This window comes from Leptodactylus fuscus, chromosome 11, assembly GCF_031893055.1.
Source record: "Leptodactylus fuscus isolate aLepFus1 chromosome 11, aLepFus1.hap2, whole genome shotgun sequence".
Lineage (NCBI taxonomy): Eukaryota > Metazoa > Chordata > Amphibia > Anura > Leptodactylidae > Leptodactylus > Leptodactylus fuscus.
Genome location: NC_134275.1, coordinates 78,893,417 through 78,918,678, shown reverse-complemented (window position 1 = coordinate 78,918,678; position 25,262 = coordinate 78,893,417). Strand labels below are relative to the sequence as shown.

The 25,262-nt window shown below is 47.6% G+C and overlaps 1 protein-coding gene across 1 annotated transcript in view; it reads left to right on the top strand.

Moving 5' to 3' along the window:
• Positions 1–7,277: 7,277 nt before the first annotated feature.
• Positions 7,278–25,262, top strand: part of SLC44A4 (solute carrier family 44 member 4) — a 39,732-nt gene continuing 21,747 nt past the window's right edge. The window contains exons 1-3 of the mRNA XM_075259309.1: positions 7,278–7,343; positions 20,162–20,210; positions 20,823–20,896. Of these exons, the coding sequence (XP_075115410.1) occupies positions 7,328–7,343; positions 20,162–20,210; positions 20,823–20,896 (139 nt within the window). The 5' untranslated portion in view covers positions 7,278–7,327. The remainder of the gene's footprint in view (positions 7,344–20,161; positions 20,211–20,822; positions 20,897–25,262) is intronic.

Sequence of the window (25,262 nt, the reverse complement as noted above, 5' to 3'; positions counted from 1 at the left end):
TGCTGGTTCTGGTGACAGTAACCTATCTATCTGTAGGGCTGGGGTGATATGCTGGGACTGGTGACAGTAACCTATCTATCTGCAGGGCTGGGGTGATATGCTGGGTCTGGTGACAGTAACCTATCTATCTGTAGGGCTGGGGTGATATGCTGGGACTGGTGACAGTAACCTATCTATCTGCAGGGCTGGGGTGATATGCTGGGTCTGGTGACAGTAACCTATCTATCTGCAGGGCTGGGGTGATATGCTGGGTCTGGTGACAGTAACCTATCTATCTGTAGGGCTGGGGTGATATGCTGGGACTGGTGACAGTAACCTATCTATCTGCAGGGCTGGGGTGATATGCTGGTTCTGATGACAGTAACCTATCTATCTGCAGGGCTGGGGTGATATGCTGGTTCTGGTGACAGTAACCTATCTATCTGCAGGGCTGGGGTGATATACTGGTACTGGTGACAGTAACCTATCTATCTGCAGGGCTGGGGTGATATACTGGTACTGGTGACAGTAACCTATCTATATGCAGGGCTGGGGTGATATGCTGGTTCTGGTGACAGTAACCTATCCATCTGCAGGGCTGGGGTGATATGCTGGGTCTGGTGACAGTAACATATCTATCTGCAGGGCTTTGGGGATATGCTGGTTCTGGTGACAGTAACCTATCTATCTGTAGGACTGGGGTAATATGCTGGTTCTGGTGACAGTAACCTATCTATCTGCAGGACTGGGATGATAGGTTAGTGTCACCATTAGCAGTATATCTATGTCACTGGCAGAGGAGTATAAGCTTAGTGCAGGTCCCGGTGAGCGGTGCTGGTTTGGGTCCTGTACAGGTGGAGCCTTGTTTTGTTGCTTTTCCTCTCTCTGCAGGTTTCGGTGGTCTCTCTGTCCTCAGCTCAGGTGGAATAAACGTCTCCTCTTCAGGGATATGTAATATTAGGACCTGGGGATCACATGTCGGGCGATGGCTGACTCCTTGTGATGTTACTTGTAGATCTTTTTACTGGTCGTAACATCCGGACATTTTCTTTTTAACTGAATGTGAGAAAGAACATCCGATCCCCATGGACTTTGCCTAACAAATCCTTGTACACCTGCGATATGCGTCTTGTACATGTGTCTGGGCCCCGATTGGATGACACGTGGATGATTTCTGTGCGCCGTCCGTGCTTCCTCTGCTCTGAGTGAGCCTGGTCCGGCAGTCCGCACCCATCATGGTATGATGTTACGTCATGGGGGTCTGGATCCACGTTAATAGGGCAGACGGAGATTCTTCTTTTGACCCATTTTGATAACTCCTACCTGTTCTGGGCGGAGCCTAATCACTCACAGTCTTATAGAACCTACATGCTAGAACATACAATACACCAACATATCACCGTAATAACATGTATATAGTATCAATCCCTTTAAGAATATTCTGTTTATCATGTTTTATTAATATGACAGCTTTTTTGGGTATTTTTCTTCGCCCCTCCCTGTAGTCCTGCGCCCACATTCAGGGTTAATTTGTAGACTAATAAGTCACTAATCTGTTCTTGCTCCAGCACTTTCTGGTATGAATAGGTAATTGTCAGTGACACCGCCTGGGGATTGCTGCATCTTTTATTGGTATTGGACTGGTTTATGTATTTTTATGTGAAAGGTGTTGGGGTGACGAGGGTAAAACTGCTGGGGGCATCACCAACTATAACAACAGGGGGTGCTGAGTGCTGGCGCTGACTATTTGGCATCACTGGACCCTTATAATGGGCCCTAATAGGTGGCAGGTTACCGGACCCTCACACAGCGACATTCATAAGGGAAGAGAACCGTCAGTCTCCCCAAACTGCTCAGTACGTTGTGGTCCTGCGTTGAAAATGAACTTCGGATTAAGAGAATTTTTGGATTATAATTTACTGAATGGACACGTGGCGGCGTTATGTCGTGCTCCATTTGTTAGTGTGGACTCAGCGGGAAGAGGTTGTCCAAAAGCTCCGAGGGCTATGAAAGAATTCCTGGGTCATCTTCTGGTCTCCGTATGGTGGCCTCTAGTAATGACATCTCCGACTTGTCCCTACAAGGACACCACTGTGTCACTACTGGAGGCAAAGACCGACAGGGAATCTGGGAAGCGGTAATATGGGGGAGTGACAGAGGCTAATAGGAGGCAAGACAACTGGCTTGGTGGTTAAGAAGGTGACAAAGAGGCAGTCTTGGTGGTTACAGATGTTTTTGGACCTTACACAGGTTGTCTGTTACTTGGAATCCTTCATAAGCCGGGGTGGAGATCTATTCTGTAGGACCCGATTCTGTTCTTGTGGACTCGAGCCATCCGGGTTGTTCAAGCTGCCTTCCTAGTAAAATCTGCAGTTTCCTAGGTGGGGTCCAGATTCGGGATCCACAGGGACCAACTGGTGGACACTAGAGATGAGCGAGTACTGTTGGGATCAGCCGATCCGAACAGCACGCTCCATAGAAATGAATGGATGCACCTGCTACTTCCGCTTTGATGGCGGCCGGCCCCTTAACCCCCCCCCGCGTGCCGGCTACGTCTATTCATTTCTATGCGAGCGTGCTGTTCGGATCGGCTGATCCCAACAGTACTCGCTCATCTCTAGTGGACACATTTTGAAAAGGGCGATCTCCAATGAGGTGGTCCCTATACATGTTACACCTGACGTACCAGGACGCGGACTAGTTCCGTTATATCACCACATTTAGGTGGCTGAAAAATTTTTATCCATCAGGTTTGATCCCTCCTGTATACATCTGAAACAAGAAATATTTGCATAGGGAATGAAGTCGCCTTATGTACGGAAACAACACCAAGAACCTTCTTGAAGGAAATAAAAAATACCGTACATGGTTTTCTTTAGACCCACAACAAAATGTGTGTAATGTCTTCTATTAGGAATAAAGTGAGCATTAACCCTTTCACTGCCGGGGGTCTCCGGAAATTTTGCACCTCCAATAGCCGGAGCAATTTTCAGGGTCGAGGACAAATAAAACCTAAATTACAACATTGCAGAGGTCATACATAGCACTAAGGCCTGCACCCGCATGCACGTGTCTTCAGAAACTCACCGGAACTGGAAGGAATGAAAATCTGCTCTGAAGCTGGAGATGTAAAAACTGTATCATCCTATAGAATGTCGGGCCTTTGTTAAGGGGTTTAAATGTAAATAAAACTATATAAATTTTGCACCCCATGGAATTGTCCCGAACACACAGAATACAGGGGACAGGTCATTTTGGCTGCAGCGTAAAAACAAAGCCTGTAAGAAAGTCGCACAAATGCAGTTTTTCTCCAATTCCACACAATTCTGATTTTTTTTTTCCAGCCACCCAGTACGTTATACAGAATAATAAATGGTGCCATAAAACTACAACTCCCAGCATGCACACTTACTCTGCTGTTCTTGGAGCTCCCCTGGAAGTGAATGGAGCATGCTGGGAGTTGTAGTGCTGGAGATTGCTGACCCCGGTCTAGTTCGATTCCTGTTGGGTTGCCCTGTGTGTTCCATATCTATCACTAGTAGAGCCCAATACTTGTAACGCCTGCTCCTCTTACGTGGTTACAAACTTGGTTTGGGTCTGGCACAATACATTTAATAATGGGGTCTTGTGATCCTTAAAGGAATGAGCCGAGACCCTGCACCGATCAGCTGATCCAGCTGCCACTGCTATGGACTGGCTGGAGGCAGCTCTGCACCTATTCACATACAGTACTAGGTGCAGAATTGGGGTAACTCCGCACCAGTGCTATACCGTATACTGAGGCTATTACTTGAATAGGAGCAATGCCCAAGGGACTCCATCTTTGGCTTGGCAAGCCATATTTTCCCCATAACACCATGGGCCCGCTAAGTGTACCCTGGCATTTGCCCAGGTTACCCTAGTGTTGGAATCGGTCCTGGTAAGGTGACTGCGGTTCCTGGTAAATCTCCTTGTTCATGTTTCACAATCCTCTCTCTGCGGACATGAGCGGCTCCTTCTTTGTATAATAATTTACATGTAGTCACAGATCTATAAATATCCCTCAGGCCGGGTCACCTACTGCCTGTGTGCACCTTATCGGAGCAGCAAGTCCCTTCATCAGTGCCAGTCCCATTCCCCACCACAATGCCGGTCCCATTGCCCCAGCACAATGCCGGTCCCATTCCCCACCACAATGCCGGTCCCATTCCCCACCAGAATGCCGGTCCCATTGCCCCAGCACAATGCCGGTCCCATTGCCCCACCACTAGAGATGAGCAAACACTGTTCAGATCAGCCGATCCGAACAGCACGCACCCATGGAAATGAATGGAAACACCTGTGACGCCGGCAAAGTCAGCGTCACAGAGCCCTGAACCTCTGTGGCCATCAGATCCCATAAACCTGAAGCTGCCAACACCCCCCCCCCCCCATTGCCCTATTTTTGATGACTTGACGGCGCCCTCTTCTGATCCGTGGTGCGGCCTACATTCTGCTCTGAGTCATGTCGGCCATGACACTTCACTTCTTAGTACTGAGCAATTACATCTCATCTGTAAATGTCATGTGAATAGAGCGCAGGTCACTCCAGGACATGAGACGTCACCTCAGCCCAAACCAGTGGTCAGGAGAAGAGATCCAGTCACGTCTTGTACCCCTTCTAGGCTTGGACTACATTACGCCATTCCCCTCTATTGAATTAAGCAAAAAAAGAGCAACCACTGGTATAGTCTGAACTCCGCCAAAAATGTCACAGTGTAGCCGCGTCCTTAAAGGGGCAGAATGGCAGTAGAAAGCCATGGCTGCTGTCTGATAGATAGAGCGCCTCCTGTTCTGTCGTCTGTATCTGGTACTGCAGGACATTAGGAGTTACCAAAAGTGGTACAAGAAAGGACAACTGGAAACCAGGATATATATATATATATATATATATATATATATATATATATATATATAAATATATATACTGTATAATGTATGTAACTGTATGTGTGGGTTCCTTTCCCCTCACTATATATATATATATATATATATATATATATATATACAGTATACAGATATATATATATATATATATATATATATATATAGTGAGGAGAACTGACCCCATATATACATACAGTATACAGATATATATATATATATATATATATATATATATATCTGTATACTGTATATATGGGGCTCAATTCTCCTCACTATATATATATCTGTATACTGTGTGTATATATGGGCTCAGTTCTCCTCACTATATATATATATATATCTGTATACTGTGTGTATATATGGGGCTCAGTTCTCCTCACTATATATATATATCTGTATACTGTGTGTATATATGGGCTCAGTTCTCCTCACTATATATATATATATATATATATATATATATATCTGTATACTGTGTGTGTATATATGGGGCTCAGTTCTCCTCACTATATATATATCTGTATACTGTGTGTATATATGGGCTCAGTTCTCTTCACTATATATATATCTGTATACTGTATATATGGGCTCAGTTCTCTTCACTATATATATATCTGTATACTGTATATATGGGGCTCAGTTCTCCTCACTATATATATATCTGTATGCTGTATGTATATATGGGCTCAGTTCTCCTCACTATATATATATATATCTGTATACTGTGTGTATATATGGGGCTCAGTTCTCCTCACTATATATATATATCTGTATACTGTGTGTATATATGGGGCTCAGTTCTCCTCACTATATATATATATCTGTATACTGTATATATGGGCTCAGTTCTCCTCACTATATATATATCTGTATACTGTATATATGGGCTCAGTTCTCCTCACTATATATATATCTGTATACTGTATATATGGGCTCAGTTCTCCTCACTATATATATGTATATATATCTGTATACTGTATATATGGGCTCAGTTCTCCTCACTATATATATATCTGTATGCTGTATGTATATATGGGCTCAGTTCTCCTCACTATATATATATATCTGTATACTGTGTGTATATATGGGGCTCAGTTCTCCTCACTATATATATATCTGTATACTGTGTGTATATATGGGGCTCAGTTCTCCTCACTATATATATATCTGTATACTGTGTGTATATATGGGGCTCAGTTCTCCTCACTATATATATCTGTATACTGTGTGTATATATGGGGCTCAGTTCTCCTCACTATATATATATCTGTATACTGTATATATGGGCTCAGTTCTCCTCACTATATATATATATATATATATATATATATATATCTGTATACTGTGTGTATATATGGGGCTCAGTTCTCCTCACTATATATATCTGTATACTGTGTGTATATATGGGCTCACTTCTCCTCACTCTATATATATCTGTATACTGTGTGTATATATGGGCTCACTTCTCCTCACTCTATATATATCTGTATACTGTGTGTATATATGGGCTCACTTCTCACTCTATATATATCTGTATACTGTGTGTATATATGGGCTCACTTCTCCTCACTCTATATATATATCTGTATACTGTGTGTATATATGGGGCTCAGTTCTCCTCACTATATATATCTGTATACTGTGTGTATATATGGGACTCACTTCTCCTCACTCTATATATATCTGTATACTGTGTGTATATATGGGGCTCAGTTCTCCTCACTATATATATCTGTATACTGTGTGTATATATGGGACTCACTTCTCCTCACTCTATATATATCTGTATACTGTGTGTATATATGGGACTCACTTCTCCTCACTCTATATATATCTGTATACTGTGTGTATATATGGGCTCACTTCTCCTCACTCTATATATATCTGTATACTGTGTGTATATATGGGCTCACTTCTCCTCACTCTATATATATATCTGTATACTGTGTGTATATATGGGGCTCAGTTCTCCTCACTATATATATCTGTATACTGTGTGTATATATGGGACTCACTTCTCCTCACTCTATATATATCTGTATACTGTGTGTATATATGGGCTCACTTCTCCTCACTCTATATATATATCTGTATACTGTGTGTATATATGGGGCTCAGTTCTCCTCACTATATATATCTGTATACTGTGTGTATATATGGGACTCACTTCTCCTCACTCTATATATATCTGTATACTGTGTGTATATATGGGACTCACTTCTCCTCACTCTATATATATCTGTATACTGTGTGTATATATGGGACTCACTTCTCCTCACTCTATATATTTCTATACGGAGCACAGGCAGTGGGCGTGTCCCGGCGGCGGTGGGCGGGGCTGGTACAGGTGTGATCCGGGGGCGTCTCCAGGTGACCACACACGGATTTCGGGACTGTGTACACAACAAGCGGCGGCAGAGCCGGGGGCACCGGACACGGGAAGATGGCGGAGGAGTACGGTAAGTGCGAGCTGTCAGCCCTGGACTCACCTGTACAGGACACTTACCTGAGGAACCAACCCCATCCCGACCTCATAGATACCTGTCATACACCTGTATACATCATGTACCCTCCTCCTACAGAAACTATATCATTGGCTGTATACTGTGTATATATAACCTGTCCCTATATACCAGTCATATATGTCACCTGTCCCTATATACCAGTCATACCCATATATGTCACCTGTCCCTATATACCAGTCATATATGTCACCTGTCCCTATATACCAGTCATACCCATATACGTCATCTGTCCCTATATACCAGTCATATATGTCACCTGTCCCTATATACCAGTCATATATGTCACCTGTCCCTATATACCAGTCATACCCATATATGTCACCTGTCTCTATATACCAGTCATATATGTCACCTGTCCCTATATACCAGTCATACCCATATATGTCACCTGTCCCTATATACCAGTCATATATGTCACCTGTCTCTATATACCAGTCATACCCATATATGTCACCTGTCCCTATATACCAGTCATATATGTCACCTGTCCCTATATACCAGTCATACCCATATATGTCACCTGTCCCTATATACCAGTCATATATGTCACCTGTCCCTATATACCAGTCATATATGTCACCTGTCCCTATATACCAGTCATACCCATATATGTTACCTGTCTTTATATACCAGTCATACCCATATATGTCACCTGTCCCTATATACCAGTCATATATGTCACCTGTCTTTATATACCAGTCATATATGTCACCTGTCTCTATATACCAGTCATACCCATATACGTCATCTGTCCCTATATACCAGTCATATCCTTATATGTCACCTGTCCCTATATACCAGTCATATATGTCACCTGTCCCTATATACCAGTCATACCCATATATGTCACCTGTCCCTATATACCAGTCATATATGTCACCTGTCTCTATATACCAGTCATACCCATATATGTCACCTGTCCCTATATACCAGTCATATATGTCACCTGTCCCTATATACCAGTCATACCCATATATGTCACCTGTCCCTATATACCAGTCATATATGTCACCTGTCTCTATATACCAGTCATACCCATATATGTCACCTGTCCCTATATACCAGTCATATATGTCACCTGTCCCTATATACCAGTCATACCCATATATGTCACCTGTCCCTATATACCAGTCATATATGTCACCTGTCCCTATATACCAGTCATATATGTCACCTGTCCCTATATACCAGTCATACCCATATATGTTACCTGTCTTTATATACCAGTCATACCCATATATGTCACCTGTCCCTATATACCAGTCATATATGTCACCTGTCTTTATATACCAGTCATACCCATATATGTCACCTGTCCCTATATACCAGTCATACCCTTATATGTCACCTGTCCCTATATATCAGTCATACCCTTTTATGTCACCTGTCCCTATATACCAGTCATACCCTTATATGTCACCTGTCCCTATATATCAGTCATACCCTTATAAAGTCACCTGTTCCTATATACCAGTCATACCCTTATATGTCACCTGTCCCTATATACCAGTCATATCTTATATGTCACCTGTGTCTATATACCAGTCATACCCTTATACCTTATGATGTCGTGCCCGCTATTGCCCACCCTGTGCCACGTTTGGTTCTTTGGTGCCATGTAGCTTGCCTATGTCGGCTGTCTCTAGTGACGTTGTATATTCTGTTTTCCCATGGATGTGTTTGCTGTTGGTGTTGCCCATGTAACTGTGATAACCACGTCGCTGATCAGTGATAGTCCCCTGGCATGTGTGTACCCAGTACCTAAAGTATCTGGAAATTAGTCTACAGGCACACAAATGGATCCATGAGAAGATAGCACATGGGGGCATTGTGAGTGGTCTCTTTTGCAATACTAGAGATCAAGAGAGGCCGGCGCTGTGTATGTGGCTGGCACTGTATATGAAGATGGCGCTGTGTATGAGGGCGCTCTGTGATGGTACTGTATATGAGGTCACTCTATGATGGCACTGTATATGAGGACGCTCTATGATGGCACTGTATATGAGGGTGCTCTATGATGGCACTGTATATGAGGGCGCTCTATGATGGTACTGTATATGAGGGCGCTCTATGATGGTACTGTATATGAGGGCGCTCTATGATGGCACTGTATATGAGGTCACTCTATGATGGCACTGTATATGAGGGCGCTCTATGATGGTACTGTATATGAGGGCGCTCTATGATGGCACTGTATATGAGGTCACTCTATGATGGCACTGTATATGAGGGCGCTCTATGATGGTACTGTATATGAGGGCGCTCTATGATGACACTGTATATGAGGTCGCTCTATGATGGCACTGTTTATGAGTGAGCTCTATGATGGCACTGTATATGAGGTCGCTCTATGATGGCACTGTATATGAGGGCGCTCTATGATGGTACTGTATATGAGGGCGCTCTATGATGGCACTGAATATGAGGGCGTTCTATGATGGCACTGTTTATGAGGGCGTTCTATGAGGGCGTATATGAGGTCACTCTATGATTTGCACTGTATATGAGGGCGCTCTATCATGGTACTGTATATGAGGTCACTATGATTTGCACTGTATATGAGGGCGCTCTATGATTTGCACTGTATATGAGGGCGCTCTATCATGGTACTGTATATGAGGTCACTATGATTTGCACTGTATATGAGGGCGCTCTATGATTTGCACTGTATATGAGGGCGCTCTATGATTTGCACTGTATATGAGGGCGCTCTATGATGGCACTGTATATGAGGTCACTCTATGATGGCACTGTATATGAGGGCGCTCTATGATGGTACTGTATATGAGGGCGCTCTATGATGGCACTGTATATGAGGTCGCTCTATGATGGCACTGTTTATGAGTGAGCTCTATGATGGCACTGTATATGAGGTCGCTCTATGATGGTACTGTATATGAGGGCGCTCTATGATGGCACTGTATATGAGGGCGTTCTATGATGGCACTGTTTATGAGGGCGTTCTATGAGGGCGTATATGAGGTCACTCTATGATTTGCACTGTATATGAGGGCGCTCTATCATGGTACTGTATATGAGGTCACTATGATTTGCACTGTATATGAGGGCGCTCTATGATTTGCACTGTATATGAGGGCGCTCTATGATTTGCACTGTATATGAGGGCGCTCTATGATTTGCACTGTATATGAGGGCGCTCTATGATGGCACTGTATATGAGGGCGCTCTATGATGGCACTGTATATGAGGGCGCTCTATCATGGTACTGTATATGAGGTCACTATGATTTGCACTGTATATGAGGGCGCTCTATGATTTGCACTGTATATGAGGGCGCTCTATGATTTGCACTGTATATGAGGGCGCTCTATGATGGCACTGTATATGAGGTCACTCTATGATGGCACTGTATATGAGGTCACTCTATGATGGTACTGTATATGAGGGTGCTCTATGATGGCACTGTATATGAGGGCGCTCTATGATGGTACTGTATATGAGGGTGCTCTATGATGGCACTGTATATGAGGGCGCTCTATGATGGTACTGTATATGAGGGCGCTCTATGATGGCACTGTATATGAGGGTGCTCTATGATGGCACTGTATATGAGGTCACTCTATGATGGCACTGTATATGAGCGAGCGCTGTGACGGTACTGTTTATGAGGGTGCTCTATGATGGCACTGTATATGAGGGCGCTCTATGATTTGCACTGTATATGAGGTCACCCTATGATGGCACTGTATATGAGGTTGCTCTATGATGGCACTGTATATGAGGGCGCTCTATGATGGCACTGTATATGAGCGAGCGCTGTGACGGTACTGTTTATGAGGGCGCTCTGTGTCTCGCATTGCTGGTGCTGATCTCTACATGGGTTTCGGCAGGGCTCCCCCTCTCACTTGTCCCTTTCATCACATCTCTCTCTAGCTGCCACCTCTGGTCAGTGCGTCGGCCGTGCACTCTCGGCTCCTCTTTTCCCAGTCCTTCTTCCTTACCATTTTCCCCTATATAACCAGTTCTACCAGTCCCCGAATCCCTCCTTCACCCCCACCAGAGATTGGCTTTGTCTGTCTCACAATACACTACCTCCTCCTGCTCCCCTGCAGAGATTTTAGCATTGTGCACCCAGTTCCCGTGTATCTGCGTTCCTGATATGATTCACCGGCACACCCCAGATACCTGGTGCTCTTGCACTGGTTTGCACCTGTTGGATCTCCAGCCTTGCTGTCAGGGCATGCTGGGAGTTTTAGTGCAAGCAAAGAAACGCTTGTCAAGTTAAAGAGCAGGCAGTTCCGGGGTTAAATTCCTGTGACCCGACCACCAGAGTAACGTACGTTTTTAGTGGCGCTTTCTCTGCTACTTCCTGGTCCTGTGGTTATGGAAATCCAAGAAGCCTATTCAAATCCCTGCCGTCGAAATATATGACGCCGTTAACCCTTTCTATGACCACAGTGTTTTGCTATCAGTCCCCATCATTCATGTTGTACCCCAAGATGCAGAGGACTCGAAAACTAAACACGCCACCTGACTGTATCAGTCTATAGGACACTTCAAGATGTGGTCCTTCTGCACCACTGAGGTGGTCCGCCACGTGAGCATGTCCACCGGGGCTCAGTGATGATGTCACTAGTCTGCATAAGGGGTCCCTTCAATGATCTTATGCATCTTGGGTGTCCATGGACCCCCAAAAACAGGGGCTCAGTTCTGAATTGAGCCCCTATTTTCTGCACTCTTTGTCCCTGTAGAAAATCCAAAGCTCGTTTTCTTTCCGTCAGCTCGTGGTTAATGCGTCAACCATTTTTACGAGGCCATTTTGCAGTAAAGTGACAGCTCTGGTTTAATGTCTTACTCCTCGCAACTCCCAGAATGACCCTGAATCTTACATTTCCAGTCGTTGGGTTTCCTCTTAGACCAGGTAATGTTCTATTCTCGTCAGGTTTCTGTGATGTATAGAAGAGCCTTGTTTTCTTAGTTCCCCTCCTGACCCAGGCGAGATCCCCCCGCAGCTCAGGAATCATCTGTAGTTGTTCTGTAAGATGGCACCTAGACACGTGGCACCCGCAAGATAATGAGCGATTCCGTTATACATTGTATTTTTAGTTTATACGTTTCGCTTCGCTCTTAGAAACCCTTTTCCTCAACACTTAGGGCCGGGGAAGGCCTAGGGTGGGGCTGCACATGACACGATCTCCTGAGAGGTGCCCCAAACACGAGGATACTCCAAAACAGAGAACGGGTCATGGGACCCAAACTGGGAAAGGAAAAACTTCTAAAAGCCAAGATCTTGAAGTTAAAAGTCCAAAGCCTGAGACTGCACTACTGAGAGTGAACTGGAGATCTGGCGTCGATCCAAATCATAATTCTTCTATGATCATCAATATCCTGCCTGCCAATGGGAGAATGGCACGTGAAGCAGAAATTTGTGGGTGACACTGCACCACTATTGCTGTGGCTCCACCTCTTGTGAATGTGCCACACCTCTTTTCGATGATGTTAGCAAACAATGCGTTGACCGCGCCCCTTTCCCATCCCCCTTTGTCGGGGGAATTGACAAGTATGACCAATATACACAGATATTTCCAAATATTTAGGCCAATGAGGATGGAGATTGATGAAAGGGAACTGTGATCCATATAAAGTCGTTGTGACAGCCTTGTACGAGAATCCGTAGAGGCCATAGTGCCACCGAATCTCTTAGTAGTGCAGCCTCAGGCTTTGGGCCTTTAACTTCTAACGATCATATTTCGGCAGAGAAGTAAAAATTCATTTATAGTTTTCAGGTCGGCTGAGAAAAATGGCCACCCTTCTTCATGCCACCGTCCCCCGACATAAGATGGCATCTTCATATACCCCCTTCAAAGGACCTATAGTGGGCCTTGTACTCATGGGTGTATTGTCAGGGTGTTAACCATTTGATCACGACTTACACACAGACCCATTCACTCCTATGGCCCCACACACAAGCCCATGTATGGGGTAAAACCCAGGACCGTCCAATACCTGTTTGTTTCTACATCCGCACCATTTAAACATGTAAAATCCTATTACATGTAAGGCTGCGTTCACATCTGTGCAGAATGATGACTACCCGACAGATCCCATTATAGCCAATGAGGTCCTTCAGTCTCTTTAGCCATTTTTGTATCCGTTGTTCTGGTCCTTCGACCCTGCGTAAGACCCCAATTCATTGTCCGTCTTAGTTATTTCTGTTCCTGGAGAGGTTAGAGGTCAGCCGACACGACCTCACAAATAGGTTGTCACCCAGCAAACTTAGCATCCCAAATATCCTGCGCATCCAGCTTTGCCAATCAGGGTCTAGGAAAGCTGTGTGATGCCTCCTGCAGGACAGATCCAAAAATCACAAGTGCAAAGCAAAAAGTGGAGCGGCTGGTTGTGATGTTCAGTCCAATTTTTGGGGCACCCGCCCATTGGATCCTGATGCCCTATACTATGACTAGGTCACCAGTGTAAACAAAAACACCTGGAGGCCAAAAACCCCTTTAAGAGATATTTCTAGTATATTCTGCACAGTACAAGTCATTGGTGAATGTGGCTTATCCAGATCACTGATGAGGTCAAGCGGAAGGAAGACAAGAACTTCATTGTACGTGGGCCGTGGGAGATCATCGGGTTTGCAAATCAGGGTCCGTTTACAATGAGCCCCCGGCTACTTGATATCTGTTTTCTAGGAAGATGAGTCAGATTGTTCAGGGGGGAATTGGACACCGGCCCCATTGTGGCCATAAACCAGCTCTGCAAGAATCAGACAGGAGCAGAGATGAGAGCAGTGTCTGTTGTGATATGAGCAGGGCATGCCGGGCATCTGCGGGCCCCAGGGAGTGGCATCGCCATGGTGCGGCTTGTTATTCTTAATTATGGCTTGGTTTCCTGGAATGATGGCGGTGATGATGACATGTCAATAGTTCCTGCTCGGTAATAATTACTAGGTCAGTGTATGTGGTATCGCCCTGTCACTGCTTATACCGGAGGACAGATACATTCATGGACTGAAAAATTACGTTACCCTCAGAATCGCATCCACCGGAGCCCGGGACGCTGAGATGTGAGGTTCTGTTTGATGGAGTCCTAAAGAGGAGCTTGGCTTCCGCCACCCATGACACAAGGGACATAAGATTCTCCTCAGTGGTTCTCTTCACTGTCACATCTAAAGCACTGTAAGGGCTCGTTCACACGGGGCTAGTGACCACATATTTAGGTCCTGATTTTGATGAGGGAAGCTGCGTCAGAATAGGACTAAAATGCGCCTGCCACGACTGTCACGGCGTTCGACAATCGCGGCTTCCCGCTCCGGAGTAGGCCCAAATGAATGTGCCTACTGTAGTCCGGAGGGTGCTGTCGCGAGGCAGACGCCAGGGTTGAATCCGCCACGGAATCCGCCTGGAGAAAAGGCAGCTCGCTACTTATTTCCGTGAGCAGGGATACACTATTCACAGAAAAAAGAACGCTAGCGGTCTACAGGGACCTCTATAGTGAGGGGGCGGATTTTGAGGTGGATTCGGCATCAAAATCTGTGTGATTGAGCCCTATGGCTCACATGATAAACCCTCCACCTAACCTAAGATACGTAACACATAAAACCGCCATATATGACAGAGACGCCACCTGCCATTTCTCTGGTGCTTGTAGTGATTGGGCTGAAGATGTAGACACACAAGTGGCAGGTCACGGTGTCACTGGGCCCCATGAGACCGAGGCCCCATTAGACTGAGGCTACAATAGACCCCAAGAGACCGAGGCCCCATGAGACCAAGGCAGCATGAGACCGAGGCCCCATGAGACCGAGCCCCCATGAGTCTGAGGACCGATGAGAACTCATGAGTCTGAGGCCCCATGAGACTGAGGCCCCATGAGACCCCATGAGACTGAGGCCCCATGAGACCCCATGAGACTGAGGCCCCATGAGACCGAAGCCCCATGAGGCCCCATGAGTCTGAGGCCCCATGAGACTGAAGCCCCATGAGACCCCATGAGACTGAGGCCCCATGAGTCTGAGGCCCCATGAGTCTGAGGCCCCATAAGTCTGAGGCCCCATGAGACTGAGGCCCCATGAGACTGAGGCCCCATGAGTCTGAGGCCCCATGAGACCCCATGAGATTGAGGCCCCATGAGTCTGAGGCCCCATGAGACCCCATGAGTCTGAGGCCCCATGAGACCCCATGAGTCTGAGGCCCCATGAGACCCCATGAGACTGAGGCCCCATGAGACTGAGGCCCCGTGAGACTGAGGCCCATGCTCCAAATAGGAAAATACAGTCAAGATTTCCTGGCCCAGACACTGTTTAGAGAGCCAGACTCCTAGTGATGGCGCCTCACCGCAGCTCTACCGTTCTGTACTCTATGCCGTATAATCCAGCAGTCCTGCAGTGATTTTAGGCCGGGGCTACTTGCTATATTGTCCTAAAGCACTTGAACAAAGGCAGTTGAATGGAGTCCTATTGTTTGCTGTGACTGAGCCTTGAGTTGCAAAAAAATTTTGCTTAAAAATTTGCAAGTCATAGTTGCAGCAACCTCATGGTCATCAATGGCAATCTATGATCATGCAGAAGGAGTCACGGTCAAAATGGATGTGCAGCCCCAGACTTAAAGGTGGTCTGTCAGCCCCCAAACCAGTATTAGGCTAGGCATTGTGCCACATAGGGTAGGTAGACACCGGCACCACCATACAGGATCTTTGGAATTTTACACACCCATTACAAAAAATCTGACCTACCCTCTATGTAATTGAGGTGCCCGGGGCATCGGGGGTGTATATTGCTGGGCCCGAGCTCCTTCAGTCACTCTGTCTTGCCCCGTGGGCCTTGATGGTGTAAGTGCCCATAGACTATGGCCACATTTTATAAGCTTGTCTGAATAGAGCCATTGGGGCTGATTTAGCAGTACCCTCATTCAGTCAGTCCCTACAGCGCTCCCACAGGAGAATTGAAGCATTACACCGTTCCCACTGAAATCAATAGACAGTGTATTGATTTTCAGAGCGCAGGGTTATCTGTTGTATACACGTGTATACCTGATCTCTGTATATTTGCTCAGGATCGATCAAAGGCTTTGAACTTCGCTGAATAGGTTTGTCCAGTCAAATATTGTTAGTACGGAGTCACGTCGAGAGCATCGGGGAGTCACATCAAGAGCACTTCGGGGAGTCACATCGAGAGCACTTCGGGGAGTCACATCGAGAGCATTGGGGAGTCACATCGAGAGCATCGGGGAGTCACATCGAGAGCATCGGGGAGTCACATCGAGAGCATCGGGGAGTCACATCGAGAGCACTTCAGGGAGTCACATTGAGAGCATCGGGGAGTCACATTGAGAGCATCGGGGAGTCACATTGAGAGCATCGGGGAGTCACATCGAGAGCATCGGGGAGTCACATTGAGAGCACTTCGGGGAGTCACATCGAGAGCATCGGGGAGTCACATCGAGAGCATCGGGGAGTCACCATTACATGGAATCCGGCTGAGCATTGCTGTTGTGACGTCTCCAGTACTTTACCCACTGTTTCCCTCGCCATTCCCGATATACCTGCAGATTATATCTTCATCGTCCTCACCTATACTATTACACCGGCAGATAATCATTACAGTAAACTCGCTGACACCCATAACCCCAACTATAGCACCAACGCCAAAGTCCTTCCATAAATATCCATGTGACTCACACAAGGGTGGAGACGAAACATGGAGGCTGCGGAGCGATAGGTCTAATGCTGAAGAAGTATAACCCGGGGGTATGAATGGAGGAGGAAGGAATAAAGGAAGCTTGGGCTGAGGAATTACACGTTGCCTTGGGTAACAAGGGGTAAATAATGGCGGGGTGAAGATCAGGAGGTGAACGAGAGTCTATAAAAAGCACATTCACCAGCTGTAATATTACCCTGGGCCTTTGTTCTTGGTGACGGGAATGTTCCACACCCATATTATACTCTCTGTACAAACACGGAAATGTATATTTAGACCTAATCTAGTTTACAAAAGCTGAAATCAAGAGCGTGGACGGCGAGGTGGTGGGGACGGCGTGCTAGGATGGTCACCGTGACTAGGACAGTGAGAAAAGGACCGGCAAAGAAAGTTATGTTGTAATATCCTACAGAAAATAAAATATTGGAGGGGTAGCCCCAATACAGGTGGGCTCTAGAAGCATATGGGTCTCCGGAGGACTCCGCATAGCTGTGGGTTATATTGATATCAATTGGCACAAGTGTAATGTTTCATTTGGCCTGCGGAGGTGCTGCAGGGGAATTGAACACCTGATTACAACCAATGGCCGAGGGTCTCAGCAGCAGACTCTGAGACAGATAAGGGATTGTAGCATTGAATGGAGCAAAAATAAGAGAAACTTCATATAATTCGCAGCTAATCTGCCATAAGTAGCATCTTTATTGATTCACCTTAGGGTGCGTTATGGAGTAGGGGCCAAGGTGCGCACCCTGATGAAGACCGACCGTCTATGATGTCACGTGACTGCGTCTTTTATTCGTAGCAGGCTTTGTGTTTTTAGTCCTAGGATAATGACACACTATGCATTGAATGCAGCCGGCATTGTAAACATTGGGCGCCTTTCGTTTTAGTTGACATGGTTATGGCCGTGAAGGGGGAACTGCGGAATAAAAAGGAAGCCATGCCACCCGAATACTGCCCTCACCAGCAACACCCGGAATAATCATTAACAAAAGAGGGTTAGGAAATGGTTAAAGTGCACAAATAAGAGCGCCATATAGTGTCCAAATCACCCGACCCTACAGTGCCATATAATCATCGTCCAGTGATAGAGGCTTCTACATGGTGGAGGCCCTTAGGCATTTGCCCACTTTGCCCAGCCTTTTAGCACTAGTCCCCTCCTTATTGTTTGTGTTTATAGACGTCATGGTGTGCGATACCCAGGAAAGGACTTGCCATAAAAACACACGTAATGTGACAAATCAAGGTCATAAACAGAACTCAAGGTAACGTGTGTCATTTCCTGGTAATTAACTGATAAGAGCGGCAAATATGGCGCAATTAACACTTTATGGACGATAAGTATGTGATGAGGAAGAGTATGGGGAGCAGTAACCGGAGAAGGAAGGTCAAGTGGAGCTGAAAACCTACACTATGTGATCAAAAGTATCCAGACACCCCCAAAAACATCCGTGTTTCATATTAGGTGCATTGTGCTGCCCCCTACTGCCAGGGACTCCATATCAGCCACATCGTGAGAGAGCAGAATGGGGCGCTCCGCGGAACTCACGGACTTCGAACATGGTCAGGTGATTGGGTGCCACACATCACGCAAGTCAATGCCAAACGACGCCTCGCTTGGTGGAAGGAGCGTAAACATTGGACGATTGAACAGTGGAAATAATGTTGTGTGGAGTGACGAATCACGGGACACAATGTGGCGATCTGATGGCAGGGTGTGGGTATGGCAAATGCCCGGTGACCAGCATCTGCCAGCATGTGTAGTGCCAACAGTAAAATTCGGAGGCAGTCATGTTGGTGTGGTGGTGTTTTTCACGGAGGGGGCGGCCATTCCCCAAGAAACCTTCCAGCACCTGATTGAACGTCTGCCTGCGAGAGTGGGAGCCGTCATCAAGGCTAAGGGTGGGCCACCACCATATTGTATCCAGCATTACAAATGGAGGGTGCCACCAACTTGTAAGTCATTTTCAGCCGGGTGTCCGGATACTTTTGATCACATAGTGTATGTCCGCCCTACATCTTGTCTATCTGTCCTACAACATGTCTACTGCATACTTGCTAATATTTAGATTTTCAAAATGTGTTGGTCACCCCAGAATCCTTGGCAGATACAAAAGCATTTCCCCAGGCCCGGTCTTCTTGAACACCAGGAGGTCACCATTTTTTGCTGGAGGCTCCTAGGTATTTTAGGGAAGTTGTCTGGCCTACATCATGTCTAATATCCAGCCTATAACTTTTCTACTACGTGTGGAATGTCTTGCCTTCACTACAAATGTCTGACATACAAAGTTTTTTAGCTCTACATAGAGACATGGCGCTCCTTGCCTAGTATCCGTTCCCACCACCACCATTACACCTCCCCATATCAGGACTGAACACCCCAGTTCTTCTTTCAATCTGTTCCTAGAGAGTTTTGATCATTGAGGCAATTTCTTAAAATCATGGTAACTTTGTAGAAGTAGACCCCTGTATAAGGACCTTGGCCAAAGTTTGTGGTGGGGACTTACAATAAGGATAGTAGCTGTAGGGCCCACACAACAATCTCACGTGTAGGAACACAGTCTAATGGACTGGAGGGAACTGGATGATAAAAGCTCCTGGGCCGTTGTCTCTTTTACGCTCCCTACAATATGGCGCAGATGCGGCTAAGCACGCGACAGGACGCTGGAATTATAAAGTGCTGGTGTATCCATTTAGAAGTGGAAAATAGGGTCTGTATATAGGGTTGAGCGATCGGGATCAGGAAAGGTCGGATCCTGATCGGTGATCGAGTAAATTTCACGATTGGGATCGGCTGGAAAATGATCGGAAATCGGATTTTGAAATCTCAAGATTGGCCCCACCCCACTGTCTATATAATATACAATTAGGGTTGAGCGATCAGGATCAGGACAGATCGGATCCCGATCGGCGATCAAGCAAATTTCACGATCGGGATCAGCTGGAAAATTATCTGAAATCAAATTTTAAAATCGATCCTGAAATCTCCAGATCGTCTCCACCCCATCCATATATGGTTCTCCCACTTGTCTTACCCTTGTCCGCACTCTGTAGATACAAGCCTCTTAATACCTCTTTCTTCTACCAATAGGTGAGCCAGCAAAATATGACCCGAAATTCAATGGACCCATCAAAAATCGGTGAGTGCTCTCTGCAATGTCCGCTATAGCTTACCGTCTTTTGGTTGGGATACAGGTTGCCAGTCGCCATGCGGATATCTCATCCAGTATTTTGTAATATAGTCGGTGCTTTTATCCTTCACCGTCTTTAAGATCTCTGCTTGCTGTGAGTGAATAAGAAGCAGATGTGGTATTATTATAGTCTGGGGTCTCTTCAGACCCCAGAGTATAATAAGCGGAGGCTCAGGAGAGGCGTGGGAAAATAATAATCACTCCTACTCACCTTCTCTTACTTCTCATGGGCTTCTTCTTACCTCATTTGACCTTCTGGGTGACATCAGTGGGGACCACTGAGGCCCAATGACATGGGATGTGACAACATCGTGACGCTTTGACCCTGAGGCCAAGACGCAGGTCTCAGTGCTTTCCCGGGGTGCACCAACACCAAGGTTCTTTGCTGCAAGTGTCATGATGTAGGCACGACCCACACGAGCGCTGGAAGATATGCACCAAGAGAGGCAAAATAATGATTCATGGGTGGCCAAGCTGAGATTTTTTGGAACATTCTTAAATAACCCGACAGCAATCCTCTCCAGTGTTTTGTCTTACTGACTGTCTCCTCTCTCCATGTAGGAGCTGCACAGACATCATCTGCTGTATCCTGTTCATGGTCTTCATTCTCGGCTACATTGCGGTTGGAGTTTTAGGTAAGAATGCAAATAATGATTAGATACGTTGCTTCAATATTGACAGGGATTGGTCCGGTGTATGTTACATTGTATTGTGTGTACACTGGTCAAACAATGTACAGAATGTCACACAGAGGAGTCAATAGTTTTGGTGCAACTACCTAACCCTATAATGTGCGTGAGTGTCCCAACCGTTCCCCAGTAGTAGATGTTGGGGTATAAGAAGGATTGGGCTGTTGGCTCTCAACTTTACACAATGGTTATGATCTGGTTGCCCTTGTTGAAAGTACCTGCATACGCGGCTGGTCTAAGTGTACATGTGTATAGGGGGTTAGGAGGAATTGTTACTGGCACACAAGCATTCACGTGACAACTACAAATGTGTATGGCCGTCTTACAAAGCCGAAAAAGAGGCGGGTTAATCACTACACAGCGTGGGGTCCAAAAATTTAATCAATTTTTGGACTACATGCTGTGTAGAGAATAGGATCGTTTTTTAAATCCGATCTCCGATTATTTAAAAAATCCCATTGACTTGCATTGGGATCGGGGATCAGGTTCGAATGGAAAATGATCGGAAAATGATCCTGAAATTTCAAGATCGGCTCAACTGATATGCTGGAGCTGTGAGATCTTATATGGAGGCCCTGGTTTTGGTAAGGAGCACTTGGGACACTGTTAGGAGGTTGCTCCAGCTGACACCATAAGGAGGGCGCTCTCTAGCTGACGCCATAAGGAGGGCGCTCTCCGGCTGACCCCATAAGGAGGACCCTCTCCAGGTGACGCCATAAGGAGGGCGCTCTCCAGGTGACGCCATAAGGAGGACCCTCTCCAGGTGACGCCATAAGGAGGGCGCTCTCCAGGTGACGCCATAAGGAGGACCCTCTCCAGGTGACGCCATAAGGAGGACCCTCTCCAGGTGACGCCATAAGGAGGACCCTCTCCAGGTGACGCCATAAGGAGGACCCTCTCCAGGTGACGCCATAAGGAGAGCGCTCTCTAGCTGACGCCATAAGGAGGACCCTCTCCAGGGGACGCCATAAGGAGGACCCTCTCCGGCTGACGCCATAAGGAGGACCCTCTCCGGCTGACGCAATAAGGAGGACCCTCTCCAGGTGACGCCATAAGGAGGACCCTCTCCAGGTGACGCCATAAGGAGGACCCTCTCCAGGTGACTCTATAAGGAGGGCGCTCTCTAGCTGACCCCATAAGGAGGACCCTCTCCAGGTGACGCCATAAGGAGGGCGCTCTCTAGCTGACGTCATAAGGAGGACCCTCTCCAGGTGACGCCATAAGGAGGACCCTCTCCAGGTGACGCCATAAGGAGGGCGCTCTCCAGGTGACGCCATAAGGAGGACCCTCTCCAGGTGACGCCATAAGGAGGGCGCTCTCTAGCTAACGCCATAAGGAGGGCACTGTCCAGCTGACGCCAGAAGGAGGGCGCTCTCTAGCTGACGTCATAAGGAGGACCCTCTCCAGGTGACGCCATAAGGAGGGCGCTCTCCAGGTGACGCCATAAGGAGGACCCTCTCCAGGTGATGCCATAAGGAGGACCCTCTCCAGGTGACGCCACAAGGAGAGCGCTCTCTAGCTGACGCCATAAGGAGGACCCTCTCCAGGGGACGCCATAAGGAGGACCCTCTCCGGCTGACGCCATAAGGAGGACCCTCTCCAGGTGACGCCATAAGGAGGGCACTGTCCGGCTGACGCCATAAGGAGGGCGCTCTCCGGCTAACGCCATAAGGAGGGCACTGTCCGGCTGACGCCATAAGGAGGACGCTCTCTAGCTGACGCCATAAGGAGGGCACTGTCCGGCTGACGCCATAAGGAGGGCGCTCTCTAGCTAACGCCATAAGGAGGGCACTGTCCAGCTGACGCCAGAAGGAGGGCGCTCTCTAGCTGACGTCATAAGGAGGACCCTCTCCAGGTGACGCCATAAGGAGGGCGCTCTCCAGGTGACGCCATAAGGAGGACCCTCTCCAGGTGACGCCATAAGGAGAACCCTCTCCAGGTGACGCAATAAGGAGGACCCTCTCCAGGTGACGCCATAAGGAGGACCCTCTCCAGGTGACGCCATAAGGAGGACCCTCTCCAGGTGACGCCATAAGGAGGACCCTCTCCAGGTGACGCCATAAGGAGGACCCTCTCCAGGTGACGCCATAAGGAGGACCCTCTCCAGGTGACGCCATAAGGAGAGCGCTCTCTAGCTGACGCCATAAGGAGGACCCTCTCCAGGGGACGCCATAAGGAGGACCCTCTCCGGCTGACGCCATAAGGAGGACCCTCTCCAGGTGACGCCATAAGGAGAGCGCTCTCTAGCTGACGCCATAAGGAGGACCCTCTCCAGGTGACGCCATAAGGAGGACCCTCTCCAGGTGACTCTATAAGGAGGGCGCTCTCTAGCTGACCCCATAAGGAGGACCCTCTCCAGGTGACGCCATAAGGAGGGCGCTCTCTAGCTGACATCATAAGGAGGACCCTCTCCAGGTGACGCCATAAGGAGGACCCTCTCCAGGTGACGCCATAAGGAGGGCGCTCTCCAGGTGACGCCATAAGGAGGACCCTCTCCAGGTGACGCCATAAGGAGGACCCTCTCCAGGTGACGCCATAAGGAGAGCGCTCTCTAGCTGACGCCATAAGGAGGACCCTCTCCAGGGGACGCCATAAGGAGGACCCTCTCCAGGTGACGCCATAAGGAGGGCGCTCTCCAGGTGACGCCATAAGGAGGACCCTCTCCAGGTGACGCCATAAGGAGGACCCTCTCCAGGTGACGCCATAAGGAGGACCCTCTCCAGGTGACGCCATAAGGAGGACCCTCTCCAGATGACGCCATAAGGAGAGCGCTCTCTAGCTGACGCCATAAGGAGGACCCTCTCCAGGGGACGCCATAAGGAGGACCCTCTCCGGCTGACGCCATAAGGAGGACCCTCTCCGGCTGACGCCATAAGGAGGACCCTCTCCAGGTGACGCCATAAGGAGGACCCTCTCCAGGTGACGCCATAAGGAGGACCCTCTCCAGGTGACTCTATAAGGAGGGCGCTCTCTAGCTGACCCCATAAAGAGGACCCTCTCCAGGTGACGCCATAAGGAGGGCACTCTCTAGCTGACGTCATAAGGAGGACCCTCTCCAGGTGACGCCATAAGGAGGACCCTCTCCAGGTGACGCCATAAGGAGGACCCTCTCCAGGTGACGCCATAAGGAGGACCCTCTCCAGGTGACGCCATAAGGAGAGCGCTCTCTAGCTGACGCCATAAGGAGGACCCTCTCCAGGGGACGCCATAAGGAGGACCCTCTCCGGCTGACGCCATAAGGAGGACCCTCTCCAGGTGACGCCATAAGGAGGGCACTGTCCGGCTGACGCCATAAGGAGGGCGCTCTCCGGCTAACGCCATAAGGAGGGCGCTCTCTAGCTGACGCCATAAGGAGGGCACTGTCCGGCTGACGCCATAAGGAGGGCGCTCTCTAGCTGACGCCATAAGGAGGGCACTGTCCAGCTGACGCCAGAAGGAGGGCGCTCTCTAGCTGACACCATAAGGAGGGCCCTCTCCAGGGGACGCCATAAGGAGGACCCTCTCCGGCTGACGCCATAAGGAGGACCCTCTCCAGGTGACGCCATAAGGAGGACCCTCTCCAGGTGACACCATAAGGAGGGCGCTCTCCAGCTGACACCATAAGGAGGTTGCTCCGGCTGACGCCATAAGGAAGGGCTCAGACTCTGTTATTCCACCCTTTGGCTGACATTATCACTCTCACATTGTTCTGTCAGACTTCAGGCTCTATTACTGTCCCCATTATGTAGAGACTCTTCATTTATTTGTCCACCCTGTCTCTAGGACGTGACCTCTCTATTCTGACCATACACCAGCTTTGTTATGGGGGCACTCTACCTGTGTGTTGAGCGACAAATCTGTTTTTCCTTAGAAACCCTTCATTTCATTAAGGATCAGGAGTTCAGATGGAGTGAACATCTACATCCAATCTACGAGACACAAGTTGTCAGGAAAGTCCCCTACATGTTATTGGGGTTTCGACATCCCGTTCACATTTACTCTTCTGAATTTGACTGATGGTTGTCGATGCAGAATTTACACAGAAAATCTGCGGCATCGCTTCTGAAGCTAGGCCTAAGGGGTGACAAGCAGAACATAGTTTTATGGGAATTTGTCGATAAAGCTTTATGAAACGTGCAATGGGCATGCTGGGACATGTAGTGGTATATAGTCTGTATCCTGGGAACCAGATCTGTTTACACGGAGGGCATCCGAGGTCAGTGAGCACGCACATAGATACCGAGGGCCCCAAGGATTGAAATCACACGTGTATAATAAAGAACAGATCTGCAGCAGTATACGGTAATATGAGCGCAGTGCGGAGGGGTATCAT